Genomic DNA, 20782 nt, shown 5'->3' with positions numbered 1-20782 from the left:
ATTTATTCCCTGCCAGAGGAGTCCTCTCCCCGCCTCGGGCGACCCAGCCGAGTGGGTCGGTCCCCCCCGCAGGCGGCGGGAGCAGCCCCGCACCCTGCGTCCCGCCACTGCCGCTTCCACCGCGGGAAGGAGCCCCTGTTCCCCGCGGGGCTGCCGCGGGAGCCGGCCCCGGGGTAAAACCCGGCTGTGCCCCGCTAGGACCCGCTGAATGAAGGGAAACTCGGTCCCCTCGGAGGCGCCGCTGCTCTCGCCTCGCCCCGCTCAACGTCGGTGAAGGTTTCTGCTGCTGTTTTAATCTGAAGTCTAGAAATACCAGCTCTGTCCTTTGAAGAGATGTGTTTTCTGGTTTATGTTACTTGGATAGCCACGCCAGCCAGCGGTGCTGCCATGAGAGGACACAGCAAGGGTAGGGACGCAGGAAGCATGTTGCACAAGAGCTGCTGCTGCCCTCCGAGGCCCTGGAGATGACACCGCTACTGAGGCAGTACAAACTGAGGGAAATGATCTCGCTCAGCATCAGAGGAAAGAAACACAAAGAAAGTATTGCATTCTGAAGTAAGAATTCTTTCAACAGTGAGACAACCTGAGAGAAGAGGGTTTAAATACTTGTCGGGAAGCACAGGACTCAGATCTGCTCCTCTTGGGACGATCATGACTGATCTATGTTCACCTGGCTTCCCAGCTTGACTGATTCAAGGAGCTCTGTGACTGAGAGGGTCCCACTGCAAACTGTGTCACAAAGTACTGATGAGCAAGTCCTGTGCAACCTCATTTGACAAGAGTAATTACAGCAAATGTGCAAAATTCTGAAAGAACAAGGCATTAAAAAAATAATCTTAAAAACACTTTGAATGCAAAACTGAAATTGTGGCCATAACAGGCCTTTTTGAAAACACTCTGAAGCTTTTAGGCTCAATGGGGTCCCCTAAAGGCTGAGGCCAGGTGGGCTTCAAAACAGAAGCAGTGCCCAGTCCCTTAGCCCCAGTACATAATTTGTTCTAAAATACCAAGCTAGGTACAGGGTATGCAGATAACATACAAATTCAATGTTTGGCTCTTCATCTTCTCTGCACTCCAATTCTCATAACATGTTAAATCTTTGTTAGCTGCACTTGCATGTTTCTTCACAAAGGTAAAAAATACAGAAAACATTTATTTGTTCTTTCTATGCTACTTCAATTTTGCTATAAGTTGTGCTAACGCACAGGCCTGTGAAGAAACAATTAATGACTGACAGCATTTGTGTGTTTCACAAACTCAAGCATTGGCGAAGCTAGTTTTAGTGTTGCTTGACCAATGAACAATAGATCTCTACAGTGCTGAGCAAGGAATTAGGCTGTTCAGACACTGCAGGTAGCTTCATCAGTCTTTATAAAATGGACCAAACCCAATTAGATTTAGGAAAGCCCTGTATTAATTCCAAAGGTTTTCCCCAAATTAGGAAATAAATCATCCAATCACAGTTTGCTGCCTTTTTATAGGCTTAGTGAGTCAGTATCACTCTTGACATTTTAAAGATTTGCTCTCCTTTTGTAAATAAGGTCATGAGTGTGTATTTGCAGCTTGAAAGTGTCAAGAGCACCAAAGCTGTAGCCAGAAATAGCAGATTTCAGTAAACCACAAGCTATCCAGTCTCTTTAAATACTGGTAGCCAACATGAACCAACACAGAAATAACAAATACTTCCTGCTCCTTTCCAAAACCTTTTGTCCTTTTGATAATGAGCAAAACTTACCTACCTTAAAATTTTATCTCACTTTCCCCTTCAATTTCCCTCAGTCTTACACTAATTTTTCCCTTGAATTTCCATGTTGCAAATGCAGGAATAGTATATGGCTACTTTGACATTTGATGCAGGTTTTAGATAAGAACAATTGAGTTTACAATCAACCATGTGTGGTTTCCTAGACTTAGCTTTACATTAAGACAAATTCAAAAGCACTGATTAATAAACTTCACTGTTCAAGAAGCTCTTGAGGTTTGGATCTGCATCTGCAGGTGATTTGCCTCTTCATTTTTACTAGTGGATTTGTCTGCAGATTTCTTCCTACTACTGAAGATCTGGTGGGCTTTTCGTATAGCAGAGAAGTGAGCAAGGAAAATTTAGTTTCGTTATTCACTATGTAAACCTGAATGACAAAGTAGCACATCACGTTTACAGCACTGAACAGTTAACTATATAGTTTTCAGAGATTTGCTTTCTGAATATACTGAATTACTATTTGTGCAGCTGACCTTCATTTCACTGTCCTCAAACATACCAGGAGACATGCTGAAGCAAAATAGTTATTCATCCTTGGGAATGAAGTACGATAATCCCTAGTTTGAAGTAACACAACTTTTAGATGGAATTCAAGTCACTCCAATTAAGTCATTTTCTATTTAGGACAAAACTAGGAAATCCCAAACCCATTTTTTCTTTTAACCATGCCAAAGTACAGCTGCAACAAGATTCCATTTGTGTAGGTAGCACAAACTAGTCAGCACTCACTGAAGGCCCCAGGATAAGTTTCTCCTGGAGACTCTAGTTCTATGCACAAACTCACATGCTGCTTAGAAAATAGTAGAAAATATTTAGTCTTTATGTTGATTTCTCCTTTAACAAAATGTGGAATAGTTGGCTACAAATTGCATGCCTCAAGTAAGTGAACAGCAAAGTAAAAGATCTGGATGGAAATGGAGGAAGAAACTTCAGTTTTCAAATCAGGGTTTTGAACATCTTTGAAACTTGGCCACATGCAATTAGTGTCTCAATGAGCTAGCAAGGTCAGGACAGAGTCAGACACATAGTACACAAATAACTGTGTCCCTCTAAGCCCCTATTCCTGTACTGTAACTTCCAGAAAAGCTGAAGTTTGTGTGACAAGGCTAACAGTGGATGTCTATCCTAACGACCTAGGTAGTTTAACATCACTATGTAAGATAACTGTAGCAGCACTCAAGAGGCAGAAACCACTTCAACCATTGGTAGTATCATTCTTTCAGAGCTTTCTGAGGCACTTTACATGCAGCATGCACCAGACTACCTCATTTTCATCTTCTCACACACACACACCTCCACCATGTGAAGACTAGATAGAATGCTGCACTGCAGATTGTGAAAAAAGTTAAATTTTGAACATACTGATATTGCAGACTTTCAAGTTAGAGTTCAAATCTGAGCTTCCCTGCATCATCTGTTGCCTAAAAGTTACTGTGATAAGAATGCAACCTGCAGCATCTTACACTGAAATGTAAGTAAACCCAATCAGTCCAGCTTCACTCTCACCTAAAGTGCAAAAATAAATACTAGTTTACCTTAAAAGGTACTATCAGTAGTAATTAAGTCTCAGAGAACTGTTCCATGTAAATACACTCATCAAAGAACTGAACTTCCTAGCTAAGGGAATTCTAAGGATGACCTGTTGCGCAGTTACCTCTGATACATTCTACAGCCAGGGTCTGACCACCAAATTTAGTTGAAGAATTGTATTACAGCAGATTATAGCACAGCACACATTTTGCTCTCTAAGAGCACAGTACGTGAGGATGAGAGTGCATCCTGGTATTGCTGGTTACATTTTTGGTTTTGTCTAGTTCCATCTGTATGTAGTTTTTGACCAGTGAAAGCTAATTCGATCTTGTACTTTTCATGGTGTTTTTTTTCTCATTCTTGAACTGTCCATTAGGTGTAGCAACAGTTTCATAGGCATTGTCAGGTGCTTTTTCCACTAAGGGTCTGAAAGGTTCAGTTGTTTTCTGAAGTCTCTGAACAATAACAGCATTTTGCAACTTTGCTTCCTCTACTGTGAGTGTCTCATCTTGCAGCTCTTGAAACGGCAGAGAAGTAGTCAGTGTGAATGGAACACTTCCCTCTGATCCTTGATACTTGGTTATGAAGTCTCTTACATGGCTTATTCTGAGAAGGAAAAAAAAAAGAAAAAGGAAATTCAGCATTAAAGCACTCCAATGCCAACAAAGACCATATGCACAACACACAGAGCCACCACAAGAAGAGAATGAGACACCCACTTGCTGTAACAGGTAACAGCTGATGGCATAGAAATGGAGGGATATATATGGGGTGGTAACCTGAAGTGCCAGATCCACCTGGGAGGCAAGGACCCAGGTTTGCATGCTTAGAGAGCAGGCCAAAGGGAAAAAAGATGAGTATCTTATTCTGAGCACTCAAATGCTTCACTATGCCTCAGATGGTAGCTACACAAGACTACCATTTCTTAACCAGCTGGTGGAGCTCTTATCTGAGGTTCCATAGCCAAGAGCTAGAATAAAGATGTCTCCCGTTTTTGGTACATATAGCAGAACCACAATAATAATAAAGAAAAAGAGTTACAAAAATTTTCTGGATAGCTTATAAATTAACTAGGTCTAAGTACAATCTCTTTCTATGAAAGCAGGTGCAACAGTGAATTCATTACAGATTCAAGCTGCACCCTAAGGTGTGAAGAACCTTGCAACAAGTGTGCAAGACTAGTTTTTCTCTAGAAGAATCCAATTTGAGCAAAGTAATTAGGAAATCAAGATAACAGGATACATCTATACCAGTAAGATAAACATAGTGTCAATGCCCATTCTCTGATCCCAAGGCCATCTGGTAGAGTGGCTATGGGCAAACTATTAAATTTATTCTTCCTCTCCCTCAAGTACAGGGTGGCTCATGGCATTGGCCTCCTGGGGACAGTCTGTAACCTGAGCTAACTTCTGAACCAAGCCTAGATACTGTGTGAAAAAATCCCAGCTGACTTGGGGGAAAGCCATCCTGACAGATTAGCAGCAGAGATGACCAAATTTCCACGCCTTAGCTGTACTTGTTTAGACAGATATAGCCAGCATCTTAATTCCTCTGCACACAAGCCTCAATTAAGAGACAGTGCTTAAGTCTCATAAGCCTAGAGCATGAAGAACCTCAAGCAGGAATAAAATTTTGTTTGGACATTTACAGGTATAGATATATGCATTATAGCTAAGTTCCTTGGATCCCAAGAACAACTCAGACAATTAGCTGTCAGCAATCTGCTTTTGGATGAACAAGTTCCTTTCTAGGCTTCATACTCAATGCTCCAGGGTCACCTTAGCTTAGGAACTGCCCAAGATGGGACACAACTTGATTCAAGACACAATTGTGTGTGTTATTCCTACAGCACTGCTGTGCTAGCTGCTTCACTCTCATGTCTCCTCGATTCCCTGCACTCCAGTATTACAAGGCTACCTGCACTTCTGCTCCAGTGCTGTAACTGCAATCTTACATCAGTAATCAAGTCGTATCTAAAGTAGCAGCTACCATGGCACATACACATTCTATCTGATTACTTTTGTCCCTTTTGCAATTTACACAGGCACTGCAATAGGTATGCTCCAGGTTATTTACTTAAGAGTTTAATAACAAACAGTTGACTGTTTTCTGCTCCTCTGCTGAAAGCAGTGCTATACATGTAATCATATGGCTTAAGGATATGTACTCTAAAAGGATTTCCACCTGTTTCTTACTAGGTTATACATAAATACTGTATGCAGCACAAACATGCTAGACTTGTGACAAGAAGATACATGATGATGGAACATCTATTGCAAACTACTTAAAAAAGAGTATCCTATCAGTAAGGCTGAAAAGTTCTGCTTATCTGACTTTATTTCCCCCCTCAAAAACACTTAGCAGCTCTTCAGACTGCTATTTACCATGAAGACAAAAAGCTTCTAAACATACCCAACTGTGCTAAAACTGGAATAAGATAGTAAGCCTCCCAACTAAGTTTTTATAATTAAAATAGCAATTCACCCATCAGCAATATATAGCAACAGCGTTCCAGTTCACACCACAGGCCACTAACAGTAATAACTTAGTATTTTTTTTCTTTAAAAGGTAGTCATTAACCTTCAACTGCTGAGCTTTTCTTCTCACCAGTCACAAAGACATACACAGGTTATCCTGACAGCAGCCTGGGTCATATTAAATCTATGATCACTTTAAATTGCTTCACAGATAAACACAGGCAACATATCCTGTGTTTAGTACTGGAGTAATTACTGAAATCACAAATCTGAGAAAATTCTCTACAGACAGTAGTTCTACAATGTAATGTTAAACAGTTAATCCTAGTTTCACAAATCTCTTGTGTACATATGCTGCCCTGACACCTTCTGACATTATCCTCATTTATAAGCCTCTTTGGGAACCAGAAATGTTACTAATTAAGAATTAAATATGTTGGATGCATTCTATTCTGTCCATGCTGACATGCAGGTGATGAACCTCTTCTGCCTTGTGCACAGACCCTGGCCCTCCCATGAGGTTTCACTGGCTCAACTCCTAAGTCACACCCTCCAGCTCCCAGCTGTGGTGCTGTCTATGCCCAGTGATAAGCAGGCTTTTTACTAAGCAATTTGCTCCAGATGTAGCAATTTTCTAAGAGATCTGTCACCTTAAAAGTTGTTACCTCTAGTAATGAGCAATACATACATCTTAACTTGCACTAACCTACAAAGGACTGCTACAGTTCCCTCAAATTTGCAGTTATACTGTTATGTGCTCTTTACATCAGTTCACATTACTCTTCTGCTCCTCTCTTGTCAGCTAGAAGATTTCTCAAAATTTGAAAGGTTTTCTACATACAGCTGAACAGCAGCCCAATGTACAGTGAACTGAGGAGGCAGATTATTCACAGAAACTAGAGACTTACCATGTATACAGGCACAGGACAAACAGTTCAGATGCAAATACATATGACAGTGCTAAAATAAATCTTACCTGTGAGAAACATTGAATTTCTGAATTATCCTTTCCCCATTAGCTAACCAGATCTTGATGTTAGTGATAGGCTCCAAATCATTTAAGGGTACTAATGGGAGGAGTTGTCTGTTGTCAGGTCCTTGATGATCATCTCTTACTTTTGAGATTATCCTTGGAGTAGCACTGGAAAGAAAGGCCATATGAGGTTATACCTTCTGTGTACACATATAAGCTTGAACATCCCTCCAGATCTCTGCTTCTGGAGCTTCCTGCCCTCTAGCAGGGTGCATTGATTACTTTTTTTTCTTCACAAATACAGAAATACTGACCTAAATGTCAAAATATTTTTTAACTGTATGCCAATACTTTTTCTTGAAGAGTTCAACATGCTGAAGAATTTGTTTGCTCATGTTAAACATTTTTACAAGATGGAAGACAACTTAAATATCAAAGGATTAAATAAGAATACACAAGAAATGAAACAGTTGGATGATTTTTGTGCATTTTTTTATACTCTAATCACACAGGTGAAGCTTTAAGGGGGTTGAGTACTGAATTTGCATACTCCATGTTAATTTTCACCGTAATGTGATTACAATAATTCAATTTAACTGAATGTTGTTAGCCTTGATTTAGAACCCAGCATCATATATATTTTTGTGCATTTTTTTATACTCTAATCACACAGGTGAAGCTTTAAGGGGGTTGAGTACTGAATTTGCATACTCCATGTTAATTTTCACCGTAATGTGATTACAATAATTCAATTTAACTGAATGTTGTTAGCCTTGATTTAGAACCCAGCATCATATATTTCAGCTTAGAAGCATTACTCATCCGTCAGAGAAATTGACTTAATGTGAAAAGCCAGGGTGATGCATACAGCACTTGGATTTTTTATTATTTTTTTTCTGAGGTACTTTGGACAGCTGAACCCACCATATGGGCAAAGATCTATTAAATGACTTGACAGGATATAAGGCACTCAGTTCAAGTGCATGGTCATAAAAAAACCCAAAACAATAATGCTGGCAACAATTTTTGTTCTGAGGAAATGTTGAGAACTTAGTGCTTCTTGCAGGACTAAGCCTGTTCAACATGTACTGTTTAAGTCATCACAAGAATTGATCCAAGGGGCACATCCTCAGCTCCTGTGACTATAACCAGATATTTGCTTGCAAGACAATATAGTGATGTAAGGAGTTACTAGGAGGTTGTGCAGTCTCCTTCACTGGAGATATTCAAAACCCACCTGGATGCGTTCCTATGTGATGTACTCTAGGTGACCCTGCTCTGGCAGGGGGGGTTGGACTAGATGATCTTTCAAGGTCCCTTCCAACCCCTAGGATTCTATGATTCTATTTCTCCTATGAGCTCAGCTGTGGTCAATGACTACATGAGCACTTCACACTGGCTTGCTGAAAAGCCTTCCCTTTGCACTGAAAATTGACGAGTTACTGTTTCTTGAGAGAGAAGTTCGTAAATAATGGCCATAGAATAACAGTCCTAATACTGCATCTGCTTCATGGACAAACCCCATCCTTGCATCCCTGTTTTACTGCACTTGTCTTAGTTTGATCATAAAGCAGAAACATCACAGCTAAATTATTACTAAAGCAAAGGTGCCTAATAACTTAAATATATTTAGGCTAATAGAGTGTCAAGCTCTCAGACTGAGGTATTTCAGAAAACTCTTACAATCCACTGCTCAGCTAGGTGCCCTAACTTCTAAGCTACCAGCCAGAAGATAAACTTTTTATTATTTCCACTGAAACTGCAAAAGGAACGAGAACGAGGAATCTTATTCCTAAGTTATTGCTAAGAGAGGTTAACTGCAACTGAAGGCAGATGAAAGGCACAGAATTGACTATTTTCCATTACACAGAAATCAGCTGGGGCACAAGAATTTGGCACCAGCAGATTTCAAGAGCCACATCTGTAAAATAGTTTTGTACTCCACGTATAGGTAACTTACTATCACCCACCTGCCTCTGCTGATTTACTTATCTCACACCCAGCTTCTGTTCATGCTTGGCCTCAATACAAAATAAACCCTAATGCTCCCTAGATCTGGAAAAAAAGAGCTTGAGTACCAGCAAGATAATTTAAAACAGTCTTGTGAGAAGAGAAAAAAAAAATTCAAGTCATACTTCAGTCCAGCAATGATCAGCTTTCACTGTCTACTTGATCAGTGGCGTTCAGTTCCAGGTTCTGACATTGAAGTATCAGCCCACATGTGTGAGACAGCTGACTCCAGTACAGCTCAGGCTGGAGAGGCAGTCACCCGTGCAGCTGCCAGGCATCTGGCTTAGCCTGGGCTGAACTGCATTTTAGCTCATCAGTCACAGTTGTAGTTCAGATCACTGTCTCAAATGGATACAGATTTTTGCATCTTTCCCAAACTAACTTCCCTCAAGGTCACATCTCAGAATTAGTGGCAGGCACTGGAGATGATTCTTTCAATAGCAAGTATGTGTGAAACTGAAGTCAACATGTTAAGCTAAGCTGCAAGAGAAAGTTGGAAATTTATATTCATAGCCAATGTTCTCATATATGTCAGAAAGTTGCCTCCCTTTGCAGTAAAATTCCCACGTTGTTTCTTAGACAATCTGCCTATCTTCTTTTTGATTCTTCTGGTCTTAAGTGATCCTATTCTGCACCAGTTCCTGTTTGATTTCAAGTACCTTTTTTAAACACAGCAAACTAAAGATGTCCACACAAGGAGCTTTGCACCTTCTTTTCTAGGCACTAATGGATCCATAGAATTTGGAAATACACTGTCAGATCTATGCTAGGATCTTGGTTTCTTTTTCTGTTCAGTTGGTCACTTGCTGGCATAGCTTCTCTGTTTCTCTAATGCATCCACATTTGCCTTGTCTTCTCTTATTTCCAAGCAGTAAGTGCTAGGCTTATAGCAAAAAAATCTTAGTATTTCTTCTGTTTGTTCCTATTATCCCTGTCACTTAAGGTAATTTGGCTCTTCTTGCTTGATTTTTTTGACTGTTCTCTTTATTTACAGCATCTCTACAATGCTGTCAATTTAATACCTGCTTTTTTGGCAGAGGTAGTTAATGTATGTAGTCATTTCAAAACTGATGTTTGAGGAACATGTTTATAAAGACAATTGTTGCACAAGTTGAACTAAAAAAATAATGTGAATAAGAAAGAGAAGTTGGAAAATTTATATTCACCGATGTTTAAAGCACTTCTACATTTGGCAACTTTTTTTTTGTAGAAGAGACAGATAAAGCCATCTAGTGGTGAGAGCTTCGACTAGAGCCACAAACCAAGAATCTTAAACCTTCTATTAGCCTAAGATCAAAGCATTACCACCCCTTTTAAAAGCTTCTTCTTTTTACAAGATTATCAAAATAAGTTGTAATCTAAAGATCGAAGAGACATAGGAGCCTCCTGTCAATCTTCTAGAATGAAAAAGCCCAAGAGTTAAGCATCATGCCTTACCCTGACTAATGGTTAAGAAGCTTGACACAAGATGTTTTACCCTAATTGAGGTTACAGAGCAAGCCCACTATGCTACAAGGGATTTCAGTCAATAGATAATTAACATGCTTCTGAGGTAGTCTTTAAAAAGCATTGCTAACCTTAATAGAAAAGTGCAGTTGCAAATCTTGTTATAGTCCCCAACTACTAAATGCAGCTGAACAGTGGTAGATAGAACACACCCATTAGTTATGTAGGTTCATAAAGTATATTGGAAAAGTCTGGCCAATCTCATTTCTGTCTCCAGTACAACAAAAAGGGAGAGAAGCAAACTAATCTGGTTATATCAGCAAACATATAATTTCTAGTTCCTCCATGTTTCCTCCAACAGAAGTTTTAACGATCTGGTCATCAGACAGACTCACAGGGCTTCATCCACCCCATAATCCTTCCATCTGGGAGCACTGACAGAAAAATCTATTGAGTATTTAAAAAAAATAAATGTTTATTTGATAAGGTCATAAGGTGAAGTGAACTGTTCAGTCATTTGCCTTTTATTTCTAAGCACATAAATGCAACTGTGGAAAGGGAGTTCTATAGTTTAAAACTTGTTACAGGTCGCAGACAACACTACTATTTCCTCACAAAGCCTTTCTGCTGAAAGAGTAGCACAGGACAATGGACATTTATTAACGACAGGAAATGAGCACTAGATTATGGACTAAGAGCAGTTATGGCTCATGTTTCCAACATCAGCAAAAATATGTATTCATCATTAAAGAAAAGGCTCTGAAAGCATAGCACTGAATAGCCTAGCAAGCCTGGGGAAAAAAAAAAGGCATTTTATCCAGTCCATAAAGAAAAAAATGCTGAGCAAGCTGTAGGATGTAGACAAGTCCACCAAAACTCACGAGAATGTTTCCAGAACCTAACCTGCCTGTTAGGAAGCAAGATCATTACTTGCTCTAGGCATGACAGAGCACAACTAGGAAATGAGCAACCTACCACTTAGTAACAGGTTAGCAGTAGAAACTCAACACACTAAAAATCTTGGCTTTTGCTGTATACAGATCTGCTTGTAGATAAAATAAGGTTAAGTTCTTGACTATTATTTGCTTAGGATTTCAGTGCTACCAGAAGAGTCTTGCAGCATCTCATCCATCTCTCAAAGCAAGATTTTCCCTATTGACTGTATCTACTCAAGCATGTAGCAACTGAATGGACTGTGCTACAGAAACAGATGAGAGTGATAAAACAGATACTTGCTTCTTAGAGGCAGCCTGCAACCACTCATCCTTTACAGTTATGAGTCTGTTACTCTGCACATTACCATCAGCTTCCTCTGCCTCATCAGTTCCTACCCAGGTCATGCTTTCCCTCAGCAGAAGCACTGGGCCATAGCAGCAAGCCCTTTCCACTCAATCAAAACAAGCTGTTCACCTAAGGTTTCACCACAATCTACCAACCCCAGTGAGCAAGTTCCCAAGCAGTCCCACCTGGGAAGGCTTCCCGTAGGCTCCTGGTCTCTGAATGAATTCTCTTCCCTGGGCTGAAGTCTGCTTTTATAGGCATTTAAGTCTTACACAACAGAGACATGTGAAGCATGTACTTTGGCTGGAGTAAGCAAAAGGCACAAGGATCATATCCATGAACTCCTGGCCTGTCCCTTTACAAATAGCCTCCAAAATACAATACTGTTTGGTTATGAATCAAGGCCAGTTTTAGCACTGGCATTAGTGGTTGACACTCTCCAACCAAAAGAGTCATGAAGTAAAGGAAAGAGGATCAGTTTAACATGCTAAAATGTATTAATGCAATAAATGCATGGTTAAATACTAAAGAATTTTAAGAGAATGCAAAATAACCATGTACTTCTTCAGCTCCCTTTATGGGATTGTCATACTGCCCTCTTCTCACACAAAGTATTGCAAATACAGCTTTAAAAGAGATTATTTTGTCTTAAACTACCAAATAGAAGAGTGACAGCCTTTCAGCTGAAAGCAGCATCCTGGCTGTATTAACGGGCACACAGCCAGTAGATTGTTGGAGCCTATTATCACCCTAGCAGCACTCATTAGACACACCTAAATACTGCATTCAGCTTTGGTACCCAAAATAAATATGTTGATAAAATGGAGTAAATTTCACAGAGGACCATCAAGACAGCAGCAGGCTGGAGCATTTACCCTGTGAGGAGAGCTGAAGGACAGAGGTTTGTTCAGTTTGTGAAAGAGTTGGTGCAAGGAGGAGACACCTAACAGAAGTCTGCCAGGGTCTACAAAAAGTCATCAGGAGGATGGAGCCAGGCTTTTCATGGTGGGCATAAATTGAAAAAAAGACATGTTCAGACTGGATATAAGGGGAAAATGCTTTCCTGTTGTGCAGCCTCCACTCCTGTGGGATTTCAGGGCCCAACTGGATAAAAGCCTGAGCAATCGCATCTGTCCCCACAGCTGACCCTGCATTGTGCAGGAGCTTGGAGTAGAGAACTCCAAAGCTCACTTTCAACCTGAATTATGAGATCTTTAACCATAGGTATAGTTCCCTCCAGCTACTCAATTACAGATCATGTCAGACTACTCACCTTCCTAATCTGTAGCCATGTCCAGAGAAGGGGTGAAATACTGGCTTTTTCGATGACAAACACACCTTATCCTTTTTATCTTCCACTTTCACAACTACCTCCTCCTTATCAAAAACTTTTAGTAGCTCAAAAGGCAGTTCCCTTAAGGGAAAAAAAAACAAACACAAAACCCAAACATATCAGAAGAACTACTATACTGTTTTCAGTATATGAAATAGAGTAATGACAAATACCTTTTCTGTTTATCCTTTCAAGGATGATGTTCTTATAAAGAAACCAACAAAAAACTTCACAAATATTTACTAAGAGTTAAATGCATGAGATACAAACAATTTAAATTCCCCAAACCACAAATCAACTAGAAAGAGAACAGTTAAAAAAAATACATCATCATGCTAGTCGCTGAATGATCGTCAAATTTACTCATCAGCTATGACTCCAAAGCACATGATGTGTAGGAAGATCAGCATTGCTGCACACTGCTGCAAAAGGTTAAATTATTTTATCCCTATGTAAAACAAGACAGCCAGCTGGCTTTTAAAGAGAAAGAACTGAGTTTAGAGATAACATGTTTAATTAAAAATAAATAGGAATCTCAGCTTTTAAAAATTAGATCATCACTAATAGCTACACCTTTTAGTGCTTTTGGTAATGCTTTATTTGCATGAAGCAGAACACAACAATGCCTTTGTCTGACCTCTGATGCAGATACTGCATTTTCGGGTGGTGGGGCTCAGCTGGCAAAGGGGCTGTATTAAGTGCTTCGCTACCACTGACAATTACGCAGGAACCATCTTGTAATTATTATCTTCACATGCAAACAGTGGAAAAACAGTGGCAAACTTGACACATGGACAACAAAGAAACAAAAAGGCTTTAAACAATGTGCTTAATTGCTATAATGACTAACACAGGTGACAGCCACAGAGAAGAAATACAGTGTAAAATTACTAATTTTGATGGGCCAGCAAAGTATGGAAAATAAGAAAAATACAGTGGCTTAGTAATTTTACATACTTGAAAAGGAGTTAAGTTATATTCTCCATAAAATTCTCCTCTCCATTTGTACAGAGTGAGGAAACAGACTACAAATTAAAGACCCAAAATTACATTGGTTTGTATGGTCAGCCTGCTTTTTTAAAGAAACAGTTCAAAAACTAGCAGAAATCAGGATAGCATGCTAATTTTTAAGAGGAGAATAAAAGTAAGATTACTATATACATAGAAGTGACAGAAAACAGCAAGTTTGTACTAGCAAAAATGTCTGAAATTTAAAGACTGATTAGAGTTTCTTCCTGTTACATGGAGCAACTGTGCCCATTTAAGGTTTTCCATTAATAAAAAGAAAACAAAGACCATAAAAGCAGAAATGCTCAACAACTTGTGCACAGAGTTCATTAGTCAAACTACCATTTCATCAGTAGCTCTTACTGGGCGTTCTGGTTTATTCTTTGTTTCGTTCTGCACCTGCTGTGCCCCCTACCAACACTGACTTTTATCTATTTCATTAGCAACTGTACAACTACTGCAATTGAAAGCTATATTAAACCTGCTGACGTGAAAACAGCCACTAGTGCTGCAGGAAATGACACAGGCAGTGGTGGCCCACGCTCCTACAGGGATACTGCAGTGCAGCAAAGCCAGGCAGCCATGTGAAAAATGTAGAGCATAACCTAAGTGCTATCCAAAACACTTTGACTCAGGCTGATTAAGAACACAAAATTCACTTACCCTTTTTTAATGGAGTCCAAGAACTGCTGGTTTGCAACATCAGTGTAGCTCCTAAGTTCACCATCGCTTACTGTAAATCCATTTTTCCAAAGTTTAATTATTACATCTACCTGTAAAGTTAGAACAATTTCCATTAGAAGTGTGATGTAAAACCAGCTTGGTAAACACACAGTACCTTATGGCTGTAAATCATCCACTGCATGGACTAAAAATACTGAGAGGAGGCTCACTATAATCTGTTTCATCCCTGTGCCAAGAGGCAGAGCAACTGCAAGAGGTGGGTGACATTTCTAAATATCTTGTGTAAATCAGGGTTAGAAATAAACCTTCCCACAATAGTTTTACTTTCCTAGATCAAGAACGTTCCTTCAATCCAGCAGGAAAAAGAAAGAAAAAAAAAAAAAAAAGGCAAAAAGCTGGAAAATCCCAGACAGCTGCAACTCAAGAGCCTTTTTGAGAGCGCACATGCCTGGTGTTGGAACACTAACCACCAGAGGAGTTCAGCTGGGGATTTATTAGGGTAAAGCCTTTCTCTGATCATTCAGGAGGATTTTCTGAAAGTAAAGCATTGAGATAATATATATGCAAAATCCTTTCACTCAGGAAATGCAGCAAGTATCAGAAAAAATAACTTTCAGACCATCATACATTCATGTTACCCTGGAATTCCTGGGTATATTCAAAATTTTGGTGTTAGGGGAATAAAAAAATAAATTCTCAGTAAGTCATTAACTTTTCCAGAGAACATCCACTACTTCAACTTGTAGGCTTCACTGTTTACTGAAATGTCTCCAGCTTTAACATGGATAAATCTGGCATTGCATTGACAAATTTACGCACTGTGATGTTTAATGACACACTTAATCATCAAGGTAGGATCCCTGAAATAACACTGTCTTGACAGGTACTTGGCCACAGATAAGGTAAACGAAACATATGGAAATGCAAAATTCACCTCAGCTGGAAATGAGTTTGAACTAGGCTTGCTAGTACTTCACACTTCTTTCTTTCCTTCTTTCTTTTTTGCCTTCTCATTTGGCTGTGAGAAAGGTATATAGCAGTCAGCAAGATGAGAGTCCTTTAAAAAGTCTTGCATCTCATGTTATGCTCAGGAAATGAACGAGTTCTTATAACGGGAAGGTTCCTCTACAGTCAGCCAGTATGAACATTTAACATGGACTAATTATTCCATACCAACTTCCCATTTAGACCTTGATACAAGTACTGCCATGGAACACTATTTCAGAACTGCAATTTAAGTATTGCTCCTGACACTCCTTTTCTGCTTAAAAAGTTGGGGATCCATGAATGTAATTTGCAGCAATGCTCACTGCAAATTTCTCCTTGACATCTTTGTTCTACGTGGCCTTTTCTCCAGCCCTTACCAGTCTTTGAGAAATAGCATAAACATATGAAAAGGACAAAATCACTGATACACAAACCCATACTAAACATCCTCCTACTACCACAACTATATAACTGAGAGCAAAGGAAAAAACCAACGGACTATGCCCATGCATAAAAGGCTGCAACTCTTTGTAGGGAAGCTTAGGTCTGGTTGACTAAGAGATGGGAGACCATTTCTACTGCTGTCTGAATTTTGAGTGCAAGTATTTACAGATATGCTGAATAAAACTGCTAGACTTCTTGTGATTGTTTTCCAGAGTACTCCTGGAGTGCTATTAGGTTAAATATGAGTGTTTTCTCTTCACCACCTACCTGGTTCTTGACTGTAGTTGGGGGCATACATATAGCACCAACATTCTCAGCTTCTTCAAAAAGGTTATCTACAAAGTAGTCACAGTTTTGGTCTCTACCATTCAAAATCTGATCATCAGTTTCTGATTTACACATCCTGCAGAACAAAGACATAAGTAAAAATGATGGCTCAGAGAACACATTACAAGACAAGCAGTCATCTTAGAAGTTCAGTACCAAGAAGTATGAAAGGCCTGCTCCCCTGCAGCCAGCTTACTTGGTTGTAGCAAAACACCAGTTCAGCAGTGCGTCGTGTCATTTCTAGAAACTTCTTATGAATCTCTAACTGCTACTATATACACTTCAGAAGCCCAAGTTAAAGAATGACAATAGAAAGGTGAATTCATCAATGCAGAAGCTTCTAAACTTGGTATCAGACCAAGGAATGCAAGTTAGATTATTTATACTTCTAATTCATCCCATCATTTAACTGCTCAGCAATGAAAGGCTTTCCTAAAAGTGTTACCATGATATAGACTTGGGTGACTTCCTTTACTCTAAGTTTAAAAATAACATCAAAGAAATTCACCCTAGGATTTACCCCCCAGCCCCTACTTGAACCCAGCACCGTCACATAACCACCATTACTGTCTTTGAAAGCACATCAGAGCAACTTAAGAACAAGTGACTCAACACCATGTGAGAATGCTGAAGAAATGCAATCAAAGACTTCGATACCGTGGAGACTGACAGAGCATTAAAACAGATGCATCAAGCTCATCTTTTTATAGAAGATGGTATATGTGACAGCTGTTTCTGCTAGATTTTCACCAACCAGAATGTAGAAATATGCAAACTGAATGAAAGATTATCTTTCAGTTTAGGTTCTTTCCATAGTAAGAGGATTATGCAGCTTTTGGTAAACATTGTAGGAGTTACTCATACTGGAGATTCAGAAGTCTATTTTAAGCAATTCAGAAAAAAAGCTCTTGAAATATAGCCAGTTTTACATAAAACTCTGCATTGAATTCAAGAGCAGCAATGCTTACTCGAATGTTGATTAGATACATTTGCATAAAAGGTATTGTTTGCAGTACATCTATGCAACACTAAGAATCCCTACAGATGAACATACTTAAACAAAAGAACAACTCAAAAACATGAAAGAAGAAATTTCAGAAGTGTGCTATCCCCTTTCTAATAGAAGAAAAGAAACTTGAAGCATTAATCCAGGTATTCACTATACTTTCCTATGGAAACCTGACTGGAAAACCAAAAACCTCCACATCAAATACACAAGTGCACAGTGAGTTTGCAATTGGTAAAGATGTCTTGCTATTTTAAAGAAAAATAGTTACAGGATTTCTTGCATCTAGGAAACTTGTAGGTATGTGAAAAATCTTTTTCTTTAGTTTTAAAGAACCTCTAGGGGGGTTTGATAACTTCAGTATATGAGGAGCAGAAGGATACAGGAAAAAAACCTCTCAAACTTTAAAATTTAATGAAGTTTGAGAAGTCATGATGGGACACACAGACAACAGTAGAAAAGGAAGAGGAAGAAGGGGACAGGGGGGAATTGGCACCTACCATTCTTTCTTTGCAGTCTTGAAATTGTCCATGTCTTTCATTCTGGTGTTTTGCCTAATTATAAAAACAAATGGTTTACAAAAAAACCCAAACAAACACAAACCCAAAACACACAAAAAACCCCCAAACAACAAAAAATCCCAATGAGACAAAACGCCCAGTACACTTTGCCTCCTTTTGTAGCTGCAACACTCTATAGTTTTTCCTGTGTTGACAGTACATTTCACCAGAAATCTCAACCTCCCCCCCACCAAGTCTCCAGGTGGTTCTTTGTTTTCCTGCAGTTTCTGATTTAATGACATATGAACCATGCATTGGTTTCAGACCTTCAAAAGGAAGCTTACTTTTTCATAAATGTATAAAATAAATTCCACAATCATTATATGAATTGAAAATACATGTCCATACACACGCTAAGTGAGGAAAAAGTATCACATTCCTTTTCTGAGCAGCACAATTTAAACTCCCCTGATTTTTCAGAACACTGTGAGGCAGCTGCAGAAAAACTGCACTGCAGGCAGGCATTCTGACCTTCACCTTAACAGTATGCATCTATCAAAACGTGCAAGATCTGTCAGGTTCCTCTTCCTATCATACCTCAACATATTGGTACAGCACCTCAGCACCTGTAAATTATCATTTCTGGTTTACTGTTTAGCTGCAAAGAAAGTATTGGATTTGCAAGGACTAGTCTGCCTGGTCAAAAGAAATGAAGAATGGCATACTGATCTCCTCACAGTCACTTGTGAGCTCTCTGAAAAAAGTTAGAGGAAGTCACAAAAAGACAGAGACTCCCAAAAACGCCCTTAAAAAAACCCCAGAAGACTCTAAAACTAGACAAGCCTCCAGAAGAACAGAACTTTGAAGTTGCAACTGTGTTTAGAGTTATTCCTGAAGACCACTGTGTACAGGTTACACAGATAATGTTCCGCTGCTGGCAGGTTTGGGACTAAGTCATGATATTGTGCTTGGCTTTCTGAGAGCATCAAACTAAGCAGTGCCAGCCAGCAAACTCCTGAAAAAGTACAATAGCACAGCAAGACTAAAGAAAAAATATGTAAGTTGTCTTGACATCCAGTATAACAAGATGGAGAGGTCAGAGGAAAACATTACTCACTGCAGCATCAACAAAACCTCCCAACATTCAGTTATGCAGTACTAAATCATGTTGTCAGGAGGTTGATATTGGTATTCTTTCATCTTTAAAGTTAAATCCTTGTTAGACACATTCTGTAAAAATGTATATAAGCCTTCAGAAAACCCCTGTAACTACAAAAAAGATTTAGTCAGTGTGTCCATAACAGGTTTTAAAGTTTAGGCAGCCTTGAATTTAACTCATGCTGTTATTCATTAGGTCAAAACATTATACAAAGCATACCTTTGACATATCACACAAGATGCAGTACAGTATTTTTTTTGTTTCCTCTCCCCACAAGTATTCTGCTAGAACATTCATTATATATAATCAGCCAAGCCTGTGCTGGTACATTATGACCTTATAAATATATCTGATCTCGCTGTACTTGGAACTTTGAACCTGCACTTGGAAAAAAATTGAACTTACAGTGTCGATTTTAAGATTGCTTAAAATACATATTTTTTTAATTCTTCCCAAATTAAGTTTTAACATACTTCAGCATTGAGCATTTTTTCCGTGTTTTGTGTTAATGTGCTTATCTTCTAATCTTTCACTATCCAACAGACTACTGCCCAAATCAGCAAGAGGCACCTCCAACCATCTGCTTCTGCTGATTCTCTGGGACTTCTCATTGGAGCTGTTAAAGACGGACAGACACAGTGAAGCAGCTCTTCAAATTAATTATTTTGCTGCATTAGGCTGGCCTCAAATGTGCACGAATTGTATTCAAAACCGGTCAGCTGTGAAAGTCGCTGTTCCTTCTCAAGTACAACAGCAATTACACTTAGAAGAAATGTTTGTGTTGCTACATCTAGTTAAAGAGATCAGCCTATACAGCCTATTTGATGTTTATTATGACCAAAAAGCTATCAGAAGATAGCGATCAGCCTGCTCTGCAAGCACTTGAGCTCAGCAAGCCCGCCCAACCAGCACAAACAACTTCTCCCGACAACTTCTGACAGACGCCTCTACAAACATTCGCAGTTCGGGTAGGTTTGTGGGTTTTTTTTGCGTCTGCGACAAAAAAAAGTTCACAGAACTGAACTTCCACCCCCAGAAGAAACAAGCAAGCACGACAAGCTGGAGCTGCCAGCAGCCCACCACAGCTCCATCTGCCAACCCCCGTGGGACGCTCCCTCCTGCCCCAGCGTCTCTCCAGGCTCCATCCCTGCTGGGGGCATCTCCCTGCCCGCTCCTTCCAACAAGCAGCTCTCACCTACGCAGGTGCAAGACTCAGTGCTTCGGCAGGTATTTTTGTGCTCAATATTGTCGAGCCAACGCATCCTGTCATTTTAATTCACGAAAAAAAACAACGAAACAGAAGCTACCTTTCATGCTTTCCTTGCTCTGAAGGGCAGGAATGTTCAAGAAAGCTCACACAGCCTCCCTCCCATGAAATCCAGCCTCAGTAACTTCGGCAGCAAGCAAACTTCCCGAGCTGGGAACTGCAGGGCGCGCAGCCTGTCCCCGCGCCGCACGGAATTCCCGACTGGAAACTGCCGCGTGACGAAAGAAAGAAGCGGCTCCAGAGAAAGGGCGCGCGGAAACGAAAAGGGAAAGGAGCACCGAACCTCACGGCCTGACCGCGACGGGCCGGCTGAGGTAACAACCGCAGCACCAACGCTTCGCCCCCCCGGCCGGCGGCAAGAGGAGAAGTTTCGGGAAGGAGCCCGGCCCCCCTTGCCCCGTGAGCTCCTTTCAGAGGCGGTGAGACACCGCTGAGCTACCGACGCGGAAGAGGAACGCCCATGGCTGCTCGAGAAAGGGGCCGGGCCGGTTACCGACCCCCCAGGTCCCGCCCGCCCCGCAGGACCGGGCCGGGGGGCCGAGGGAGGCGAAAGCGCAGCGCCGGGAGGAAAGCTCAGCCCGCCCCCCC

General features: G+C 40.2%; 1 protein-coding gene across 1 annotated transcript; it reads right to left on the bottom strand.

Annotated features, from left to right (window-relative positions):
- Positions 1-3609: 3609 nt before the first annotated feature.
- UBXN2A (UBX domain protein 2A) lies at positions 3610-17809 on the bottom strand. Its single transcript, XM_010002382.1, has 6 exons — positions 17769-17809; positions 16203-16338; positions 14484-14593; positions 12753-12893; positions 6746-6910; positions 3610-3898 (listed from the first exon to the last, which is right to left on the bottom strand). Exons 1-6 carry the CDS (start codon positions 17807-17809, stop codon positions 3610-3612), a joined length of 882 nt encoding a protein of 293 aa, XP_010000684.1.
- Between the last annotated feature and the right edge of the window lie 2973 nt (positions 17810-20782).

The sequence above is a fragment of the Chaetura pelagica genome, unplaced genomic scaffold, assembly GCF_000747805.2.
Source record: "Chaetura pelagica isolate M959 unplaced genomic scaffold, ChaPel_1.0 scaffold46, whole genome shotgun sequence".
Taxonomy (NCBI): Eukaryota; Metazoa; Chordata; class Aves; order Apodiformes; family Apodidae; genus Chaetura; species Chaetura pelagica.
The sequence above is the reverse complement of the archived record's forward strand: the minus strand, read 5'-3'. Positions and strand labels throughout refer to the sequence as shown.